At 35.5% G+C, this 21565-nt stretch overlaps 1 protein-coding gene across 1 annotated transcript in view; it reads left to right on the top strand.

The window, feature by feature from the left end:
* MYOZ2 (myozenin 2) overlaps positions 1-21565 on the top strand; it is a 48378-nt gene that overhangs the window by 14989 nt on the left and 11824 nt on the right. The window contains exons 3-5 of the mRNA XM_015139140.3: positions 1506-1675; positions 9293-9422; positions 13075-13258. Of these exons, the coding sequence (XP_014994626.3) occupies positions 1506-1675; positions 9293-9422; positions 13075-13258 (484 nt within the window). The remainder of the gene's footprint in view (positions 1-1505; positions 1676-9292; positions 9423-13074; positions 13259-21565) is intronic.

Below are 21565 nucleotides of genomic sequence, written 5' to 3' on the forward strand. Positions count from 1 at the left end.
GGGTGAGAGCGAGGTCAAAGTGTTTTCTGTGGTGCTTGGCTAAAGTAGGGTGGCCATTGTCTAAACATTTTCTGTCTTGCAAAGGCAGCTCCTTTCCTGGTCCTTTAGCTGGAGAGAATAGCCTTTCATTGGTGCTTTGTTTGTCAGCACCTCTTGGTGTTTTTGGGTTGCCATCATCTTCAGCTTCAAGTCTGAGATTTAAGGGCTAAAATAAAACCCAGAGTATTAACCACCATGTTGTTCCTTGGGTCCTGGCATCCCTAGCTTGTCTGCCTATTTCTTTACACTTTCAGAGTTATTTATTTATTTATTTGTTTATTTATTTATAATGTCCAACATGTGAGATTGTACTTAATAGCTTTATAAGAAAAAATACATCTACTTCATCTTCCCAGAAGCAAAAATCTTGATATTGTGACTTTTATAATTAGTGGACTCCTCTCCATGAAAAAACAAAACAGGTAAACTAATTTTTCTTTCTAAAGAAAAGTGAGGGGAAAATTACACAAGTAGTTCTGTTGTTTTATTCTAAACATTCCCAAAAGCTTAACTGTTATGGTTAATATTTCATATCATCAAAGAATGTTGCCTCAATCAAAATAATTATTTATTTTCCTAATGGCCCAGTTTTCTTCCTATGCACTTAATGGTAGTTAACAGTGGCAAAAAGACTGCGTGGGTATTACAGAAATATATTAGTGATTACAGAAGCAAGTGGAAGCGTGTATCTCTTTTGGATTTTGGAAAAACTGTTTAGTAATAGAAATAGAAAATAACACTCATTTACTGAATGTCTGGTATATTTAAGGTATGGGAGACACAGAGAGTAAAACCTAAAGAAAATGCAAACCATAAAACAAATAAAGCAAAATCAAATATATGTGATTCAGTGTTATGGGAATATAGAGAATGAATGAGTAATTATGAATAAAAATTTTAGGTAAGAAATTAATATAAATGGCATGTGAGCTGTATTGGGGGAAAAGTTCACTCAATACTTATCATCTGCCTACTTTATGGAGGCTAGTCAGTGCTAGATGCAGAATAAATAGTATTTTGACCGAGTCTGGGAAATGGGGTGGGGTGGAGTGGAGTGGGAGGGCAGGCATTTCAGTAGGGGGATAGCTAAAGCTGACACATAAAAATGTGGGGAGCAAAACAGAGTTTATGAATATAACTATGAAGCCATGCTATTTGAAAGCTCATTCTATACATAAAGACTAAATTGTACTAGTAGTAATTACAGCTAACTTTTATTCACACTATGTGCCAGGTACCAGGCTACATGCTTTACATGAAGCATTTTTATTTCATTCTCATATTAATGCTTTGCAATAGGTATTAGAATTATTAGTTCCACTTTACAGATGAAGGAACTGAGGTTTAGAGAACATAAGTAACATAATTATGATCATGCAATTAGAAAGTGGTGGAATTTTAGAATTAAGAAAAGCATTGAAAATGCTTACTTTGGGATTTTTACTCATATGAATATTGTTTTACAGATGTTGATAGCATGGACCTGGGCAAAAAGGTCAGCATCCCCAGAGACATCATGTTGGAAGAATTATCCCATCTCAGTAACCGTGGTGCCAGGCTATTTAAGATGCGTCAAAGAAGATCTGACAAATACACATTTGAAAATTTCCAGTATGAATCTAGAGCACAAATAAATGTAGGTATAACTTGAACATGTGGTATCCAAATGAATGAGCAGTATTTCTGAATTTGTATGTATGACTAGTTTCTCAAGCAAATATTCTATATATCTTCTTTCAATTTATTCTGTTAGGCTATTTTTTTATCATAATGAATAGTTTAGGTGGGTAAACAAAAGAAGTATTATGTATGATATGAATATGCTTTTAGTTCACTAGGGACATTGTAAGCTTGTAGATTTGGCACTGAGGAACTTGTCAGTTCCACTAAGAGGAGGGAGAGGGAATGGAGAGAAGTGGTACTAAAAGTTTCCATGGTCTTATCACAACCAGTTACATGTTTGAGATGGAAACACTTCCAAAGCACATAGCGCTCCACAAGCGAGGATAAGCATTTTATTCACTGAGTAAATCTTGGCACTGAAACATGCCTGGGAACTACAGACACATTCAAAGTCCTTTCAAAGCATTTATTCCACATTGTGTAGGGAAGTCTGGTACTCACTAACGACAAAAACTAGTTTGGGTATAACTCTTTGGACAGAGATTTCCCCAACTCAAAGCTAATAAACAAAAATTAAACTACATTTTACTTTATTGTATTAATATTATATTCACTTAAACTGTCATTTAAAAAGATTGTAGAGGAAAAAGTTGATAGTAGAAAGGCAACCAGCTTTGGGAAGATGGCTTTAAAATTCAAATGGCTGGTGTGACGAATCAAAAAGGAATAGTGCAATTGTCTTAAATTTGAAAAGATCATGATGACTTCAACAAATATGTTTTATTTACTGAGAGTTTTTCCTAGAGCTATTAAAGATTTACTTACAAATTTAAGCCTGAAAACTTACCAGCTCCCATCACTAATAAGTTGTTTGAATGGACAGCTCACTTCTTTACAGCAAACAGACTAATTTCCCTGATTTATTTTACCATAATTACTAAAACACATTATAGAAACTAGTATCTACATCCACAAACACCAAAATTTTGTTTCCCATATTTCTATTTTCCTTGTTATGTTTTTTGTTAACAGAAAATGTTGAGAGGACATTTAACAAATTTATTTTCATATTTGTGAACATTCTTCATCCATCCATTGATTAAATCTAGTTTTGATTGTGAATTCAGTGAGCCATCAAATCTTACTCAACTATAGGGTTTACACTTGTGAGGAATGATTTTTTAATTGAAGTCAGTGTACCCTGTAAGTATTCCCAGTATCCTCTTATCAAAAACATCTTGTAAGTATGAGTCAAAAATAATCCCTACCCCATCTGCTGGAGTCTATGGAATCATATTCTTTCAATAATGACAATAGAGAAGACTCTATGGTGTAGTACAAAATAAGGTGGCTTAAGGAAGTCTTTGAAAAGTCATCTGCAAGTTTAGACATTTGAATAAATGAATAATGTCAGTTTTTATAATTTCCACTTACATCTCTAGGAGTAATGCTTTAACTACAATTCTGAAGAAAGGTACAATAAGATTTAAAATGTCCCTGTGAACACAACATATTATCTTACCACCAGTATTTCAAATTATTGACTATAATTTTATATACCTGTGGTCGAATGTGTGCTGGTTACACATAATATACATAAGAACATGTCTTGGCTGGGCGCGGTGGCTCACACCTGTAATCCCAGCACTTTGGGAGGCCGAGGCGGGCGGATCACAAGGTCAGGAGATCGAGACCATCCTGGTTAACACGGTGAAACCCCGTCTCTACCAAAAAATACAAAAAGAAAATTAGCCGGGCGTGGTGGCGGGTGCCTGTAGTCCAAGCTGCTCGGGAGGCTGATGCAGGAGAATGACGTGAACCTGGGAGGCAGAGCTTGCAGTGAGCCAAGATCACGCCACTGCACTCCACACTCCAGTCTGGGCTACAGAGCCAGACTCCGTTTCAAAAAAAAAAAGAATGTCTTGACAATTTTTCACTATTCCCAGAAGACTGGGCACTGAATAAATAAAATGGCCCCAAACAGGTTTATTGAAATAAATAATTAAATATTGATAAATAACTCAGAGCAACAAGGAATAATAACGTATGCAATAAAGTCATATTTTATTGAGTTACATAACATACTTTGAAGTGTGATGAATTTTACTCTTCTTTCAAAATAAGGAAAGTAGTATTCAAGGAAGTATGTTCATTTGACTTAAGCAACACCATAATAAAGAAGATTGAAACTCAGCTGTCAGAACTCTAGAGTTCTTGGCACCAACTCCTTTCATGGTGTAATTAAAGGAAACTCTGGCCTGGGAATCAGGAGACCAAGGTTTGGTCCTGGCTCTCCCACCAGCCATGTGATTTAGCATTAACTCAAAAAGGGTTTTTGTTTTGTTTTGCCTTTCTGAATTTCTCCCTTCATTTTAAAAATAAAGATATGCACTCCAATGCTCTCTCAGGTGCCTTCTGTCTTTAATGATCTGTGTGTTGCCTGCTCTTAATTCAAAAAATTACCTGCACAATAAATCATTAAGGAAGATAGTGAGCCACATTGTACAATGATACACTTACTTTGTCAAGGCTGTAGATTGCAGCTTGAAACGTTAATATGACAGGAATTCAAAAATATTATTAGACTCAGGTCTATTTCCATTCATATTCATTTATACTTTTGGCAAATATTTATTGGGTGCCTATTATGTTCTAGATACTATGCTGCAAGCTCAAAGATAAATAAATACAGGCTTTATCTAGTGATACAGAGACCAAATGACATCGAAAGATAAGAGAGCTTTTATTTACTTACAATCTAGTTCTTGAATGATCCTTGTGTGATTTATACCACATTAATCTAATTTATTGACTACATTTTCTGGAACAAGCTTTTACTTTTACTGCTTCCCTTGAGCAATAGATGTTGTCAAAGTAATAATTTAACTCAGCTTTATATATTTCTTATTCTAGTATAATGTTGAAAACCTCATATAAATGAAAATATAAACCACCCCCCGGTAATTAATGCCATTTGTTCAAATATTACCATTTTAAAAACAGAAAAAATAAGTGTAGCTTTGAATTCTACTGGTGAGGGACACTGGCAAATTCAAGCTACATATACTTTCTATGACACAAACAGCAATAATAGTAAATATGTGTTCCTAAAAAGAAATGAACATTGCTTGCTACATGAGCCAGTTTTGAAGCCCTAGTTCATAAACTATTTCTTAACCAAAATGGCAAAATGGAGATGGATGAAGAAAATAGGCCACCAGAAATAAAGTAAAATGGAAGAATGCTTCATGATAATTAGAATTATCTTCTTATAAGTTACTGCAAAAGGATATTATCTTTTTTGAATCACTAAAAATCTTAAATACTACGGGGAAAAGGGGAAGTGTACTATTAAAAGTAATTCTGAAATAAGACCACACTAAATAATTGGAACTCTAAATATATGTTTGCTTTGTTCAAAAAATAACTTCTACCATGTATTTGGCACAAAGCATAGAACAAAGAAGCCTTCTTTTTTATTTCTATTGATATTTTAACAGAAATCATGTAAATCATCTTCTATATGTGTTTTTAATTTACATAGTCATAATATATAGAATATGGCTCTAGTTTTGTTTTCTTTAGAGTCAACTTAACTGAGGTAAAGAGAGGCATATTTTCATTTGTCTTTCCAACTTTTCTGAAAGGAATTGCAGATGATGGAATGCTGTGGTGTAAGGCTTATAATTATATAGGTTACTGTCTAACTATTATAAGGCTTTGCTTGTTTTCTTAATGATGACATAGAGGTATTTGTTGTCTCCTGATAATTAATGACTAACTAGAAAGAGTTGATTTTCCGGCTCATCATTAATCCCCAGGAAGAGGTTACAGAAGGTTAGTATTACAATTCCTAGAAATTAATGTAGGTAGAATTATTTGTAAGTTTAGGTGAAATTCATTTCATGAACACGTTTTAGGAACTTAGAAAATGTTATTCTTTGTGCATTATGCATTTAAACTTCCTAAATTTATCTCAAATGCCTTTTTATTTACAATTACAGTTATCAGGAACTTTACACTTTTTAAAGAGGTAGTATAGATTTAGAAGTAAAAACAAAAAGATACTAATCTAGTCAATTATTAAGTCCAACACTCAAGATAGGAGCTGAGTTCAAAATGCAAAATGTTATATTACACACACACACACACACACACACACACACACACAAAATGCCTGTCTTAGTCCATTCATGTTGTTATAAATAAATAGCTGAGACCAGGTACTTTATAAAGAAAAGAGGTTTATTTGGCTGATAGTTTTGTGGGCTGTACAAGAAGCGTGGCATCAGCACCTGCTTCTGGTAAGGGCCCCAGGAAACTTCCACTCATGGCAGAAGGGAAAGGGGAGTTGGCATCACATGGTGAGAGAAGAAGGAAGGGAGAGGAGGGAGGAGGTGCCAAGTTCCTTTTAACAATCAGTTCTCCTAAGAACTAATTACTGCAAGGATGGCACCAAGTCATTCATGAGGAATCCACCTCCATGACCAAACGCCTCCCACTAGGCCCCAACTCCAACACTGGAAATGAAATTTCAACATGAGATTTAGAGGGGACAAATATCCAAATCACATCAGTGGCCAACTAGACTTCAACCAGATTATAAATAGGGTGGGGACTCCAGATGACATAAATGCAATACTAAAATACAGGTAACAGGAACGAGTAAAGAAAGAGCATGAGAAGGTGGCATAGGTTTTATTGAAGTATTGAGATAATACAGAATATGGAGACATTTCCAGTAGATTAAGTTAGTCAGAAAGAAGAGGGAAATTCTAAGATGGGTCTTAGAGGAAACCTAGGATTTGGTTTAGTAAAGAACAGAAAGGAGGGCATTCCAAGCAGGTGAAACAGCTTGTGGGGCTGAGGAGGGCCAAGGGTAGCAGTGGGGAACTGGCTTGTGAAAGTTTGCAAGGAATGAGAGGAAATGTTTGTGAGGTGAGTACCACATCTTCATTACCAGGCAAAAGAGTTTGCATTTTATTCACTAGGCAATTAGGAACAATTTCCAAAGATTGGAGTAATGCCACACCAGCATTTGTATTCGGTCTGACTGGAAGGAAAATGCTGGGTGGAAAATGAACAGAAGGCAGATGATGATAGGATAAAGTATGAGCAATGAGGATAACAGGCGCATGAAGACTAAAGTGAAAAAGGAAGATAACATTTTAAAAAATGTCATAGTGAAAAAGAATCAGCTGGGTTTGGCTATTCATTCACTAAAAATTCAGCTAATGTTCACTGACTGCTTGTGCTATATAAGGCACCATCTTAGGCTTTGTAAAAGACATATGGGCAAACTGAAATTCTCTGTTCTCAAGTAGCTAACAAGCTAGTAAATGAAACAGGACAAAACATATTATTTTAAAGGTGAATTATAGCAAATGATATGGGAGCAGCAAGAAAAAAGACAAAAAAACCTTTTTATTGGAAGGGGAGGAAGAATAAGGGAAGGGGTGGTTTTTAAATTAGGACAGATTTGATCATGGTAATGATGGAGAGGGGGCATATTGGTAGGGGAACTCCTATGATCAAAGATCAAAAGTAGAAAGGTGGAAAAGCATACAAGATAATGGGGGAACCTTGATCTATGATCAAAGGTAGAAAAGCATACAAGATAATGGGGGGATCATAAATGGTTTGGTTTTAAGCTTAGGGTACATCTTTAAAAACCGATGAGACTAGGTAGGCAGGTCTCAGTGCAAGGCTAAAACACTTAGGCTTATTCAGTACACAATAAAGTGTGAACGTGATGATGAATTTGCAATTAGGCATGCGACGTTTAAAGTTTTAAAAATGTTTAAAGTTGTAATATTTTTGCTATAAATTTTAACCTCAGGCAGAGACAGCTCTGAGAATTCCTTCCCAAAGTAGATCTTTTATTTTTTTTATTTATTTATTTTTTATTTTTTGAGACGGAGTCTCGCTCTGTCGCTGAGGCTGGAGTGCAGTGGCCGGATCTCAGCTCACTGCAAGCTCCGCCTCCCAGGTTTACGCCATTCTCCTGCCTCAGCCTCCCAAGTAGCTGGGACTACAGGCGCCCACCACCTCGCCCGGCTAGTTTTTTGTATTTTTTAGTAGAGACGGGGTTTCACCGGGTTAGCCAGGATGGTCTCGATCTCCTGACCTCGTGATCCGCCCGTCTCGGCCTCCCAAAGTGCTGGGATTACAGGCTTGAGCCACCGCGCCCGGCCCCCAAAGCAGATCTTTTAAAATTCTAATAGAGATTAAGTATTTCTGTTTAAAAAGCTGTTAGTTGAAAAGATATGTATGTTCCTGGGAAGTCAGTATATCATCAGATTACCGATATTTTATAAGTGTAATTTATTCATGAAGATTTTATTTTATCATTGGCATTTTCTGCCCTGTCCAAACGTGGGCTTTGATGAAGCAGACGAAAAGAGGTAGGCTCAAATTTGGACTACTGCTTTGAAAGTAGACTTTTTTGGGATGCTGCAGAGATTAACGTGAATGCAAAAGCACTTGGGGAGGGACTGTGTGGGTGAAGCATAAAAATGGAGATAAACTTTATTTCCTTCATAATTTTATTAGGTGAGGATCTTAATTTATGGCCTTTAGTTATGGTAAGTATTTAAGTTTTAAAACAAAATTGTATTCTATCCTGAAATTGCTATAAAGTTAAAAAAGTGTTAAAATGTAAAGGTATATTTCATCACAAAATCTTACAAACAAATATAGAAATTAAAAAATTAAAGATTTTCTGTATGTCACACACAAAAGAGTCAAAATTAGTGTCTAATTGCTATGCTTTTTACTAAATTTTTATTTTTGAAGTTAAAAGATAATTTGACCTAATCCCTTCTTTTAAAATACACATATTTCCTATATGCAATTAAAACAATGATTTATTATAAGAATATAACTTAGCTATACTTTTGAGGACATTACCTACTACAATGACTATTTGTTTTCTTAAAATGCAAACTGAACATTTTTAAGGTGCTATATTATTGCCATAGAACAAATCCTGTAATAGTAAAACACATTTATCGAAATTTAAAAGACAAATGTCTTTTTTCAGCATTTTATTTTCTAAAAATCAAAAATTTTTCCTTTTGCGAGTCTGTGCAACTTAAAATATAAATGATTTTTGGTTTTTTTGGGCATACATATGATTGCCGTTCACATTTTAGATTAGATTTTTAAACTTTCTATCCGCTAAAGAATCTAATTAAAGCCCAAATATAAATACAATGGAACATAGGAATTACTAGACCAAATGCCTGCAATATGCTCTACATTATTAGATTAGTAAGGATTCAAAAATTAAATACATTTTTCTCATAGGGATGTTCTGAATAGAAAATGAAATGATTGGTATGAACCACTAGACACAGTGCCTGGCACACAGTAAGGCTCAATTAATTTCAGCTTTTATTATTATTAAGTGGATTGTCATTATACAACAGATCTTAGACTGATATCAGTACATCTTCTCATTCAAGTGCGCAACCATCTTACTATGAAATACTTATTGAGGTCCCAGGAAGTAATGAAGGGACATTGCATTTAAATTATAAATACACAAATGAAGTTTTGCATATGTAGCTCCTATTATTGTGCTTACATTTTTGAGTTTTCAGCAAAGTTTACTTTTGATTAAATACAGCACAGTATTGCTATGCAGAATGGGAAAGTGGATGGAAGTAACTTGGAAGGTGGTTCGCAGCAGGCCCCCTTGACTCCTCCCAACACCCCAGATCCACGAAGCCCTCCAAATCCAGAAAACATTGCACCAGGTAACCAATCCCCTTGCCAATAGAACAATAAAATTTCTATGTACCTAATGATATGACTCAAGGCATTTAAAACCTTTGTTAAATAGTATTTAAATAATATATGTTTTCTCATTAAATATGTTTTTTGGGCCCCAGGCACAGTGGCTCACACCTGTAATCCCAGCACTTTGGGAGACTGAGGTGGGTGGATCACCTGAGCCCACAAGTTTGAGACCAGCCTGGACCACATGGTGAAACCTAGTTTCTACAATAAATACAAAATGTAGCTGGGTGTGGTGGTGCACACCTATAGTCCCAGCTGCTTGGGGGGCTGGGGTAGGAGGATCATTTGAGTCCAGGAGGTGGGGGCTGCACTGAGCCATGATCACACCACTGCACTTCAGCCTGGGCAACAAACAAAGTGAGATCGTGACTCAAAAAAAAAAATTTTTTTTGGATAAATACAAGACAAATGCAAAAATTCAGACCTAAAGGAATCACATAAAACATTTATAGTAGCCATATGTTCTTTGTTTTAGATGGTCTGTTAATCACCTGCTATATTGAAAATTACAATAAGTAATTTGTAATTATATTGAAATCCTATCGTATAGGATTGCATAATTTATAAAGTGCTGTGATATATATTTTCTTCTTTAATTTCACAGTAACTCTATGACATACTAATTGCAATCCTCATTTTATAAATTAAGACTTTGAGGTTATGAATGTCTATGAAGCAGTAAAGAATGAATAAGACCTAGTATTTGACAACACAACAGGGTGACCATGGTTGAAAAGTACAATAACCTCAGTAAACAAACTATAATTATTCCAATTTAGCAAATTAATTTGTTAGTGATTAGCCAACTATGTATCCAAAAGCCAACTTTTTTCATACATGAATAAAGAATAGTATGAAAATGCCATAATACTGTAAAAATAAAATTTATCTAAATTTCAGTTATATTAAAACATATTTAAAAATCAAATAAATGTAGACATATGGCATTGCTGAATTGTAATATTTCTGTGTGGTTAAACATAAGCACATTCTTTTCTGTAAATAACTCAGCGTATCAAAAAAGAAAAAAAGTTGTTATTTAATGACATCTATAAAAAGAAATTAGAAAACCCTGAATGTTCAAAATTGGGAAAAGATTACATAACTATGGTTACTTAATTTAATAGATTATTGTGAAACCCTTAAAATAATTATGAACATGATATAGAAACATTTAAAAGTATTTTCAACAAATTTTTGGGAAAAACGTAATACTACACTAGATGTTCTAGTTATGTGATTATTATGTTTATGTGTGAAGAAAAACTGGAAGAAAATACACAAAACTAAATACTTGTGTTAGGGTGGTGGGATTTTGAGGAATTTTAAAAAATTTTATAAAACTTAAAATTTTCTGGTTTTTAAAGGTCTGACCTCTGTTCAACTCCAGGAAAGGAATAGGAAATGAAATGTGGTAGTTACGGTGATAGAGTTACATATAATATACAAAGACAAGACACAGAAAAGGGAACTCTTTTCCTTGGGGAGGCAGGAATGGCTTCATAGAAGGGTGATCTGAAGCCAAGGCTTGTAATAGAAATTTGCACATGACAAGAAGTAGGGAGAACATTCCAGGCACAGAAAATAAACGGACCAAGTAGGGGGGCATAAGGGGCACCCCAAGCAACAAGTAACTAGATCCATAATCCTGGAGCAAAGAGTGTGAAAGGAGAAAGCATGTGGTGAGGCTGGATGGGTGGAAGGGCCACATGGGTCATGCTGAGTCGTTGCGATTTTGTCCTGGGGGGCATTATGGCCCCCTGAGCAGGGGAATAGTGTAGCCAGTTAGGAAGGTCTCCTGGGGCAGCAGTGTGGAGGGTGGCTGGGAGAGGGTTAGAGCTAAAGGATTAGTTTTGAAGCTGTGGTGAACACCCAGGCAAGAGACACCTGGGCCTGACCCAGGGCAGGAGTAACAGAAATGTAAAGAGAATTTTTTAGAGCAATGTTCTTCATTGTTCTGTTTGTAGATCACCTGCATAAGATTTGTATAAGAGTTTGTTAAACAATGGAGTTTTAGGTCATACCTGAGACTTACTGAAGCCAAACTTTTGGAGGGAGGATCCTAATATCTACATTTTAAATACGTATCCAAGATAATTCAGGCACACAATAATATGAGAGCCACTGTTTTAGAAATCCTTAGGAAGTATAGTTGGTTACACTTTGTGATTTCTTGTGGGGATGAGGGAGACTTTTCAGATAATGCTGTGTCTTGGGCATCTGAGAGTAAAGTGATAACATTTGCTAAAATAACCAAAGTAGAAAAAGAAGTAGAATATATTAGAAAATGGCTGCATTTAGGTCTAGACAAGTTATAAATGGTGCCACTGGATCATTTATTTTGATAAATATAGTGAATAATTGACTAGAGGGCTTGATGTTTTTTTAAAAAAAGAGTTATCAATACATAGGTCACAATCGAAGCTATGAATATTAAATGGAATTTTCTAGGTAGAGTGCATTGTGTAAGAAAAGAGCTTTGAGGAACAACAATATTTAAGTGGTAAGCAGAGAAAAGGAGCCTACCAAAAAACATTTCTATTAGATACTGGAGGCAATCTGAAGAAAATTAAATAATCACAAATAACTGTTTAGACATGGAATTATCAGGAAGGGGCTTTTTTTTTTTTTTGAGGAGACAAACATTTTAGTGTAAAGAGAAAATAGGCATGCTTTGACAGAAGAAATCAAAATTATTGCAGAGATGGGAAAGAGCATCAGAGAAATCTAAAAGTAGAAGTCATCAAATGGTAAAGGGATTTGACATGGTGGAAGAGAGAATTGCAGGGATATAATTAGGTAATATGGCAGTGTAAACAGAAAGTAGGTAACTGTGCCTTAGAAAACTGGAAGAGTGTCACTCTATGCATGTGAAAAAGGTTTAAAGATCTATGCCAAGAATTTCTGTGACTTTTAAACAGTATTTACAGAAAATTCCCAGCTGTTATGGGAAGAATAAACTGGGGAGGTGAGATCAGAAGCAGAAAAGTTAGGTAAGAAATCTTGAGGAACAAAATAAACAGGGGATGGATACATCAGGAGCTAAGAAGAGCTGGACCTGAATAAGGAAGTGGAAACAAGTTACTTCATCTTCTTGAAGCTTAAACAGTTTACAGAGCACTCAGCAATTGAAGATAGACAAGACCCAAACATCACCTCTAAAGAATCAGCTCTGGAGGGAGGGAGATTTTGTCTTCGTTGTGATTTCCCCTAGCTTAGACTACAATAGGCACTCAATATTAACATTTTTAAATTAATTAATTGTGGTATCTAAAGTCTAGTGTGAATTAATGCAAGGAGCACAATTTTTAGAAAATGAAATGAACGGTTTTACTGGAAAAATATATATACTAAGATAGTCAAGAAAAAACTGTATAATTTGGAAAAATTAAACATTAAGAAAAATGGTTTACTTTTAAAGTTCCATAAGCTTACAGGAGCTCTGAAATGTCTAACACTTGCAGACTGCTGTTTTCTAAGGGATCATGAAAAGGATGCATGCTTCATAAATTTATCCCAGCATGAAAAATCAAACATGGTAAAATGTTGGGTGGAGGTTAGTAACTCTCAGGCACAGTGTTTACTTATTTTTGCTATATTTTTCCAAAGGATATTCTGGACCACTGAAGGAAATTCCTCCCGAAAAATTCAACACCACAGCTGTCCCTAAGTACTATCAATCTCCTTGGGAACAAGCCATTAGCAATGATCCGGAGCTTTTAGAGGCTTTATATCCTAAACTTTTCAAGCCTGAAGGAAAGGCAGAACTGCCTGATTACAGGAGCTTTAACAGGTAATTCAATGATCCTGGGTGACACTGTTGGCATGTAATACCAAGATTTTTCCATAATGGTACAGATAACTGAATTCCTTGGGCGAAAACAATTTTTTCTTTTGAGAAAAGAACCTAAATAGCAATATAGGATATCTTCTAAGCCTAGGCAAAGACTCATTTTTGTAATATTACTATTATTTTCAAACTTAGTCATTTTTAGTATAAAAATGAAGGAAATGATTCAGAAACTATCATGGGTATAATATCAAGATTATCCCCTCATACTTTACAAATGTTATTTTAATAATAGTTTCAAATCCAAAGATTGATCTGGGTTTATGCATTGTTTGAAATGGCAATACTGTTCAAGAATTTAATACATAATTAACATGCAAGGCTATGAGAATTACTCTGTAACTCCAGATTCCATCTTATATTTTTGCAGGCTTTAGGACAGATTAAAAATAATTTAGACTTAATGGCTCAAGATTCCAGAAGTACAACCCAACACTTATGCTATCAAAAATATCACCAAATGATATCTGTAGTATAGTTTATAGAATGGGCATCTATTTTTCTCTGTTATTCAGTTTTTTATAATTTCCATGGATATTTTGAATTTTTAATAGTCTCATAATCCATTATTTGATCACTTGACCTTCATTTTAGAGTAAAATATCTAATATCTAGTATGCTGTCTCGCACTCAAAAAAAGTTAGACTCAATTTATAGGCTGCTTAATAACTATTCATTTAAAAATGAATAGATTAATGAGTAAATTTTTTATTTAAAAAAAGAATGCCAAATAAACTGCATTTAAATAGTGATCTTCTTGAGTATTTTTAAATATTGTGATCGGATGTGGTGGCTCATTCCTGCCATCCCAGCACTTTGGGAGGCTGAGGTGGGTGTATCACTTGAACCCAGGAGTTCAAGACTACCCTGGGCAACATAGCAAGAACCCTGTCTCTACAAAAAATACAAAAGCTAGCCAAGAGTGGTGGCATGTACCTGTAGTCCCAGCTACTTGGGAGGCTGAGGTGGGAGGATCACTTGAGCCCAGGAGGTGGAAGTTGCAGTGAGCAGAAATCATGCAAATTCACTCTAGCCTGGGCGACATAGGGAGACCTTGTCTCAAACCATAATAAATACATAAAATAAAATAAATATTGTACTATTAAGATTTTAGTTTTTACACACTACCATTATTAGTAATACATCCCTTGCATGAAAGAGGTGTACCATAGAATGTAAAGAGGGATTGAGGAGTGGCAGGGAAAAAAAGTTGGAGGCCCATTCTGATCAATGTTATAATATTTTTTTCAAAATGAGAGTGTAGAAAATTATAAAAGTAAAACATTAGGGGAAAATGGAAATTAATGGAATAACTCGGATTTGTTTTTGAGATTAAGTGCTTAAGGCATGCTGTAAGACTTCTCTGTATCTTGAGGCTTCGGTGCCCTGTACCTGCTGAGCAGCTTGCCTGTAGTTCTACATATACTGGTGTAGTAATATTTGGGTTAGTTATAAAGAGATGCCTATTGAGTGTATAAATACCAGATGAGTGCTATATCAGTGAGCACAATACCATTCAATAGGAAATGTAGCTCCCTGTGTTAATCAAAGCTTTCGTAAATATTACATGCTGTGTGTGTGCGTGTGTGTGTGTGAGACAGAGAACTTAATCTGCTAATACTTCTCTTTTACTTTAGAACATTTTATTCCTTTGCATATGTACATCAACATAGAAATAAAAACTTAGGAATTAAGTTATTTCAACATGACGGTATATTCTTAGACTTCTTATTATCATTAAATAACATTAACAGATGAAACAAAACATGATGTGATACATAGACAGCCCAAACAGGCTGTCTTTTCTGACCTTGAAGCATATGTAGGCCATGTGCGGTGGCTCAGGCCTATAATCCCAGCACTTTGAGAAGCCAAGGTGAGCTGAGCCCAGGAGTTTGAGACCAGCCTGCACAACATAGTGAGAACTCAAAAAGTGAGGTGAGAGGGTCGCTTGAGCCCAGGAGGTTGAGGTTGCAATGAGCTATAATCACACCACTGTACTCCCACCTGGGCAATGGGAGTGAGACCCTGTCTCAAAAAAAAAAGCATATGCACAGGGATACACAAAGTTTAAGACATTGTCTAGTACATGCATTGCTTTAGAAGTCCACTTAAAAAACAACTAAACAGTGTACAGGCATACTTCGTTTTATTGCGCTTCACTTTATCCTTCTCTGCAGATATTGCATTTTCTCACAAATTGAAGGTTTGTGGCAACCCTGTGTCAAGCAAGTCTATCGGTGCCATTTTTCCAACATCATGTGCTCACTTTGGTAATTCTCACAATATTCCACTTTCATTATTATTATATCTGTTATGGTGACCTGTGATAAACAATCTTTGATGTTACTATTATAACTGTTTTGGGGTGTCGTGAACCATATCCATGTAAAAAGGCAAACAATCAATACATGTGGTGTGTATTCTGAGTGCTTCAATGACCAGTCGCTCCCCTATTTCTCTCCCTTTCCTGGGCCTCCCTATTCCCTGAGACACAACGATATTGAAATTAAGCCAATTAATAACCCTACAATAGCCTCTAAGTGTTCAAGTGAAAGGAAGAGTCACAAGTCTTATTTTAAATCAAAAGCTAGAAATGATTAAACTTAGTGAGGAAGACATGTCAAAAGCAGAGATAAGCTGAAAGCTAGGCCTCTTGTGCCAGTTAGCCAAGGTGTGAATGCAAAGGAAAAATTCAGGAAGAAAATGATAAGTGCTACTCCAGTGAACACATGAATGATAAGATAGTAAAACAGCCTTATTGCTGATATCAAGAAAGTTTGAGTAGTCTGGATGAAAGATCAAACCAGGAATGACATTTCCATAATTTAGCCAAAACGCAATCCAGAGCAAGGCCATAAGTTTCTTCAACTTTATGAAGACTAAGAGAGGCAAAGGAGTTGCAGAAGAAAAGCTGGAAGCTAGTAGTGGTTGGTTCATGAAGGCTGAGAACAGAAGCCATCTTCTTAACTTTTCTAGTGCAAGGTGAAGCAGCAAGTGCAGATATAGAAGCTGCAGCAAGTTATCCAGAAGATCTAGCTAAGATCATTGATGAAAGTGGCTACACTAAATAACAGATTTTTAATGTAGATGAAACAACCTTCTATTGGAAGGAGATACCATCTATGACTTCCATAGCTAGAGAGAAGTCAATGCTTGGCTTCAAAGTTTCAAAGAACAAGCTAACTCTCTTGCTGAAAACTAATGTAGCTGGTGAATTTGAGTTGAGTTGAAGCCAATGCTCATTTACCATTCTGAAAATTCCAGGGCCCTTAAGAATCGTGCTAAATCTCTGTCTGTGCTTTATAAATGGAACAACAAAGCCTAAATGACAGCACATCTGTTTGCAGCATGGCTTACCAAATATTTTAAGCCTACTGTCAAGACCTATTGCTCAGAAAAGAATATTCTTTTCAATTTATTACTGTTTATTGACAATGAACCTGGTCACCCAAGAGCTCTGATAGTAATGTACAAGGAGATTAATGTTTGTTTTTTTTTTTTTTTTTTGAGATGGAGTCTCGCTCTGTTGCCCAGGCTGGGGTGCTATGGTGCGATCTTGGCTCACTGGAAGCTCCACCTCCCAGGCATGCCATTCTCCTGCCTCAGGCTCCTGAGTAGCTGGGACTACAGGCGCCCGCCACCACACCCAGCTAGTTTTTTTTTGTATTTTAGTAGAGACGGGGTTTCACCATGTTAGCCAGGATGATCTCAATCTCCTGACCTCGTGATCCACCCACCTCGATCTCCCAAAGTGCTGGGATTATAGGCATGAGCCACCGTGCCCGGCCTAATGTTTTTTATGCCTGTTGACACAACATCCATCTGGTAGCCCATGGATCAAGAAGTAATTTTGACTGTCAAGCCTTATTATTTAAGAAACACATTTCGTAAGGCTATAGCTGCTAATAGAAAGGGATTCCTCTGATTGATCTGGGCAAAGTAAATTGGAAACCTTCTGAAAAGAACTTACCATTCTAGATGCCATGAAGATTATTTGTGACCATGGAAGGAAGGCAAAATATTAACATTAACGGGAGTTTGGAAAAAGTTCACTCCAACTTTAAAGTCATGGTTGACTTTAAGGGGTTCAAGACTTCAATGGAGGAAGTAAATACAGATCTGGTGGAAACAGTAAGACAACTAAAGTTAGAAGTGGAGTGTAAAGATGTGACTGAATTGCTACAATCTCATTAAAAACAAACAAACAAACAAAAAAACAAAAAACACCTGAGCAAATCAGGAGTTGCTTCTTATGAATAAGCCAAGAAAGTGGTTTCTTGAGATGGTATCTACCCCTGCTGAAGATGCTGTGAATATTGTTGACATGACAACAAAATATTCAGAATATTCCCTAAACTTAGTTGATAAGGCAGTAGCAGGATTGGAGAAGATTGACTCCAATTTTGAAATAAGTTCTACTGTGGGTAAAATGCTACCAGACAGTATGATATGCTACAAAGAAATTTTTCATGAAAGGAAGAATCGATTGATGCAGCAAACATCATTGTTGTCTTATTTTAATAAATTGCCACAATAAATCCAACATTCAGCAATCACCACCCTGATCAGTTGGCAGCTATCAACAATAAGGCAAACATTCCACCAACAAAAAATTTCAACTTACTGAAGGCTCAGATGACCATTAGCATTTATTAGCAATAAAGTATTTGAAATTAAGGTATGTACTTTGTTTTTGAGACATATTGTTCTTAAGGACACAACGATATTAGATACTTAATGGACTACAATACAGTGTAAACATAACTTTTATATATGCTGGGAAATAAAAAATTTCATGCGACTTCCTCTATTGTGATACTCTCTTGCAGTAGTCTGGAACCAAACCTACAATATCTCCAAAGTATGCCTGTAATTATATCTTTGGCTTCAATGCTTGCTAAATGAATAAGCCCAAAGGAATTACATAGGTAAGATTTTCACATCCAGCTATGGCAGACTACTTTATATTAGAACAACTTCATAAAAATAACCAGAAAAGCTAGTTTTTAAAAATGAGTTTTAAAAATGGTTTAAAAGCTGCCAAGGAAGTGAGTACTTGAGGGCCAAGTTTCTGGAGATGAGGGAAATTTCGAGATTTTAACCCAACATATGGTACCACTTTTCTGCTTGAGGCACTTGTTGATTCATCAGCAACGCTAAAAGGCTAAAAAGCTGAGTAAACCTTTTGGCAGCCTCAAGTCTGGGAGGACCAAATAGGAGTACAGGGTCTTCCAAGGAGGAGGGCTCTTGGTAAATATTCCATACTTTCAGCTGGGAGTCCTAAAGGGCTATACCATTGGAATAAAGGTGAACAAGTAATACATCAGCCTTCATAAAACTAAATATTGCTCTCAATCAACAAAATCTTAGATTAGATAAAGGCTATCTCCCCTAAATCAAACTGCCTGCTCTGACAAAAATGAATCCCTTCTAGAAAGAAGATGACACCTCTTAAGGACTTAAATCAGCCTATAGGTTTTTTAAAAAATATTTTTTGTTGTTGTTGTCATGGTGGTGGTGATATACACATAACATAAAATTAACTATCTTAATCACTTTAAGCATACAGTTCAGTGGTATTCAGTACAATACTTCATAACATCGTGCCACCATCACCATCATCCCTCTCCATAACTCTTCAGCTGGTAAAACTGAAACTCTGTACCCATTAAACAATAACTCCCCATTCCCTCTCTGCCACCATCAATTCCTGACAACCACAATTCTACTTTCTGTCTCTATGATTTTTACCACTTTAAGGGCCTTGTATAAATAGAATCCTACAGTATCTGTTTTTTGTGGCTGGCTTATTTCACTTAGTATAATGTCCTCATGTTAAAAAAAATTCATAAGCTTATATTACTATAAAAGTCAAAATATTGACTACCTCTAGGGGCTAGAGGGTATTGTGATTGGGCAGGGACCATGGAGAGAGCTCTGGAGTAGCTCTTGATATGCTTAGTCCTTTCCAAGATTATTCATTGCATAGACATTATATACACTTTCTTAAGTTTTCTGTACCTGTGTTACGTTAAATAATAGAAATATTTTTAAAATTCCGTAAATGGAATTAATAGCAGATTAGACATAGCTGAAGAGAGAATTGCCAAATTGAGGCAGAAAGTGTTCAAGCTGCAACATGGAGAAAATAGGATTTAAGAAGCAGAAAAACAGCAGAAGACATACTTGGATCAGTAATAAAAATGCCAATATATGTGTGTCATTGGAACCTCAGAAGGGAGTGAGAGAGAGAAGCAATATTGAAAGAATTAATAGCATAGGATTTTTCAAAGTTGACAAAAGACATCAAGCTTCAAGTTCAAGAAGTACTACACCACCCAAGAAGGGTAAATGCAAAGTAAACCACACAAAAGGCACATGATTGTAAAATAAAGACAATTAAGAAAATCTTAAAGCAAAGGAATAATAGACACATTATCTTAAAATGAGTAAAAATAAGACAGTTGATTTTCCAACTGAAATGATGGAAGAGAGTGGATTAACACTTTTAAAATAATGAAATAAATAACAGCTGACCTGAAGTTCTATATCCAGTGAAAATATTATTTAAAGGAAAAGTTAAAACATACTTACATAAACATTTTCAGAGAAAGATGCTATTTGTTTACCCCTGCCAAACAATAATACAAGAATAATAAAATGGATAAGTATAGGAAAAGAAAAATAAAGATGTCATTATTCACAAATGACATGATTATGTCCATAGAAAATTTAAGAGAAGCTACCAGTAAATCATTAGGATTAATAAGTGAATTTAGGGAGAGCACAGAATAAAAGGTCATCATTAATAGTTATTTTTATATACAGCAATAATTAGAAAATAAATAGTATTAATTAACTTTTACCTTATGATTTGTGCACTTTTTGTACTTACACTTCAATAAAATTTTTATTTCAAAAAAATCACATAGGCAAAATAATCTCAATAGGTATCTGGGTCTTTATAAACTAAATGTGACAAAAGCTATTCTTTGAATTAGTCCAGAACAAAATCTAGTCATTTAAAATAGAAGCTAAAATGATTTTCAGGTATAAAATAATTTTCAAGTTATTATTTTCAATTTATTATTTTCCCTGTTGTAGGTTAACATGATTTTATTTTATCAAACCACTCAAAATTATAAGCAAACCATTTGGCCAAAGATTTAATTTGTCATACAACTATTATACATATATATTGTTAATAACATATTTTATTTTCTAATTATTAAACTGATTATTAAATAATTTAACATAATATTACAAGAAGACTTTATTCTGATATATCTATTTTTCATATTTTTTAAACACACACACACACATACACACAAAACCAGAAGAAAGAGACAAAAGAAAGAAGCAAGCAATTTGCAGTTATTTCCAAAGTCCTTGCAAAGAGTAAAATAACACTTTGGTAGTTTACATTATGATACATATTTATTAGATATTGCTGATAAAGCCTAGAGAGGTAAGATATAGTCAAATGGCATTCGGCAATGTTAATGATTGGATGAAAATTGGCTCCTAAGTCTAATCACATTTTCAAAATGGCCCAGAGTTTAATTCAACTTTGAATTTGTGTAGTGCCTCTGAGTGTATTCAAATTTTATGTTACATTCAAATATTATATTAAACCCATGAGAAAAAGTAAACCAGGAGCAAGGAGGCTTGTAACCCCGCAAAGGGTTCTCCTTTCCCCCTGCCTAGACAGAGCTGATTTGTCAAGACAGGAGAATTGCAATAGAGTTTAACTCACACAGAGCTGGTGGCATGATGGGAGACCAGAGTTTCAGTATTACTGAAACCAGTCTCCCTGGGGATCAGGCTTTTTAAGGAAACTTTGGTAGGTAGTGGGGATAGTGAGTCAGGAGTGCTGATTGGTCAGGTGGGAGATGAAATCATAGTGAGCCGAAGCTGTCCTCTCAGGCTGAATCAGTTCCTGGGGGCCACAAGACCAGATGAGCCAGTTTATTGATCTGAGTGGTGCCAGCTGATCCATCGACATCGAGTACAGGGTTTACAAAATATCTCAAGCGCTGTTCTAGGGTTTTACCATAGTGATGTTATCCCCAAGGAGCAATCTGGGGAGGGTCAGAATCTTGCAGTCTCCAGTTGCAAGACTCTGAAGCCATAACTTCTGATCTTGTGGCTGATTTGTTAGTTCTGCAAGAGCAATCTAGTCCCTAGGTAGGAAGGGGATTTGTTTTGGGAAAGTGCTGTTATCGTCATTGTTTCACAGTTAAACCA

The sequence above is a fragment of the Macaca mulatta genome, chromosome 5 (genome assembly GCF_049350105.2).
Source record: "Macaca mulatta isolate MMU2019108-1 chromosome 5, T2T-MMU8v2.0, whole genome shotgun sequence".
NCBI lineage: Eukaryota > Metazoa > Chordata > Mammalia > Primates > Cercopithecidae > Macaca > Macaca mulatta.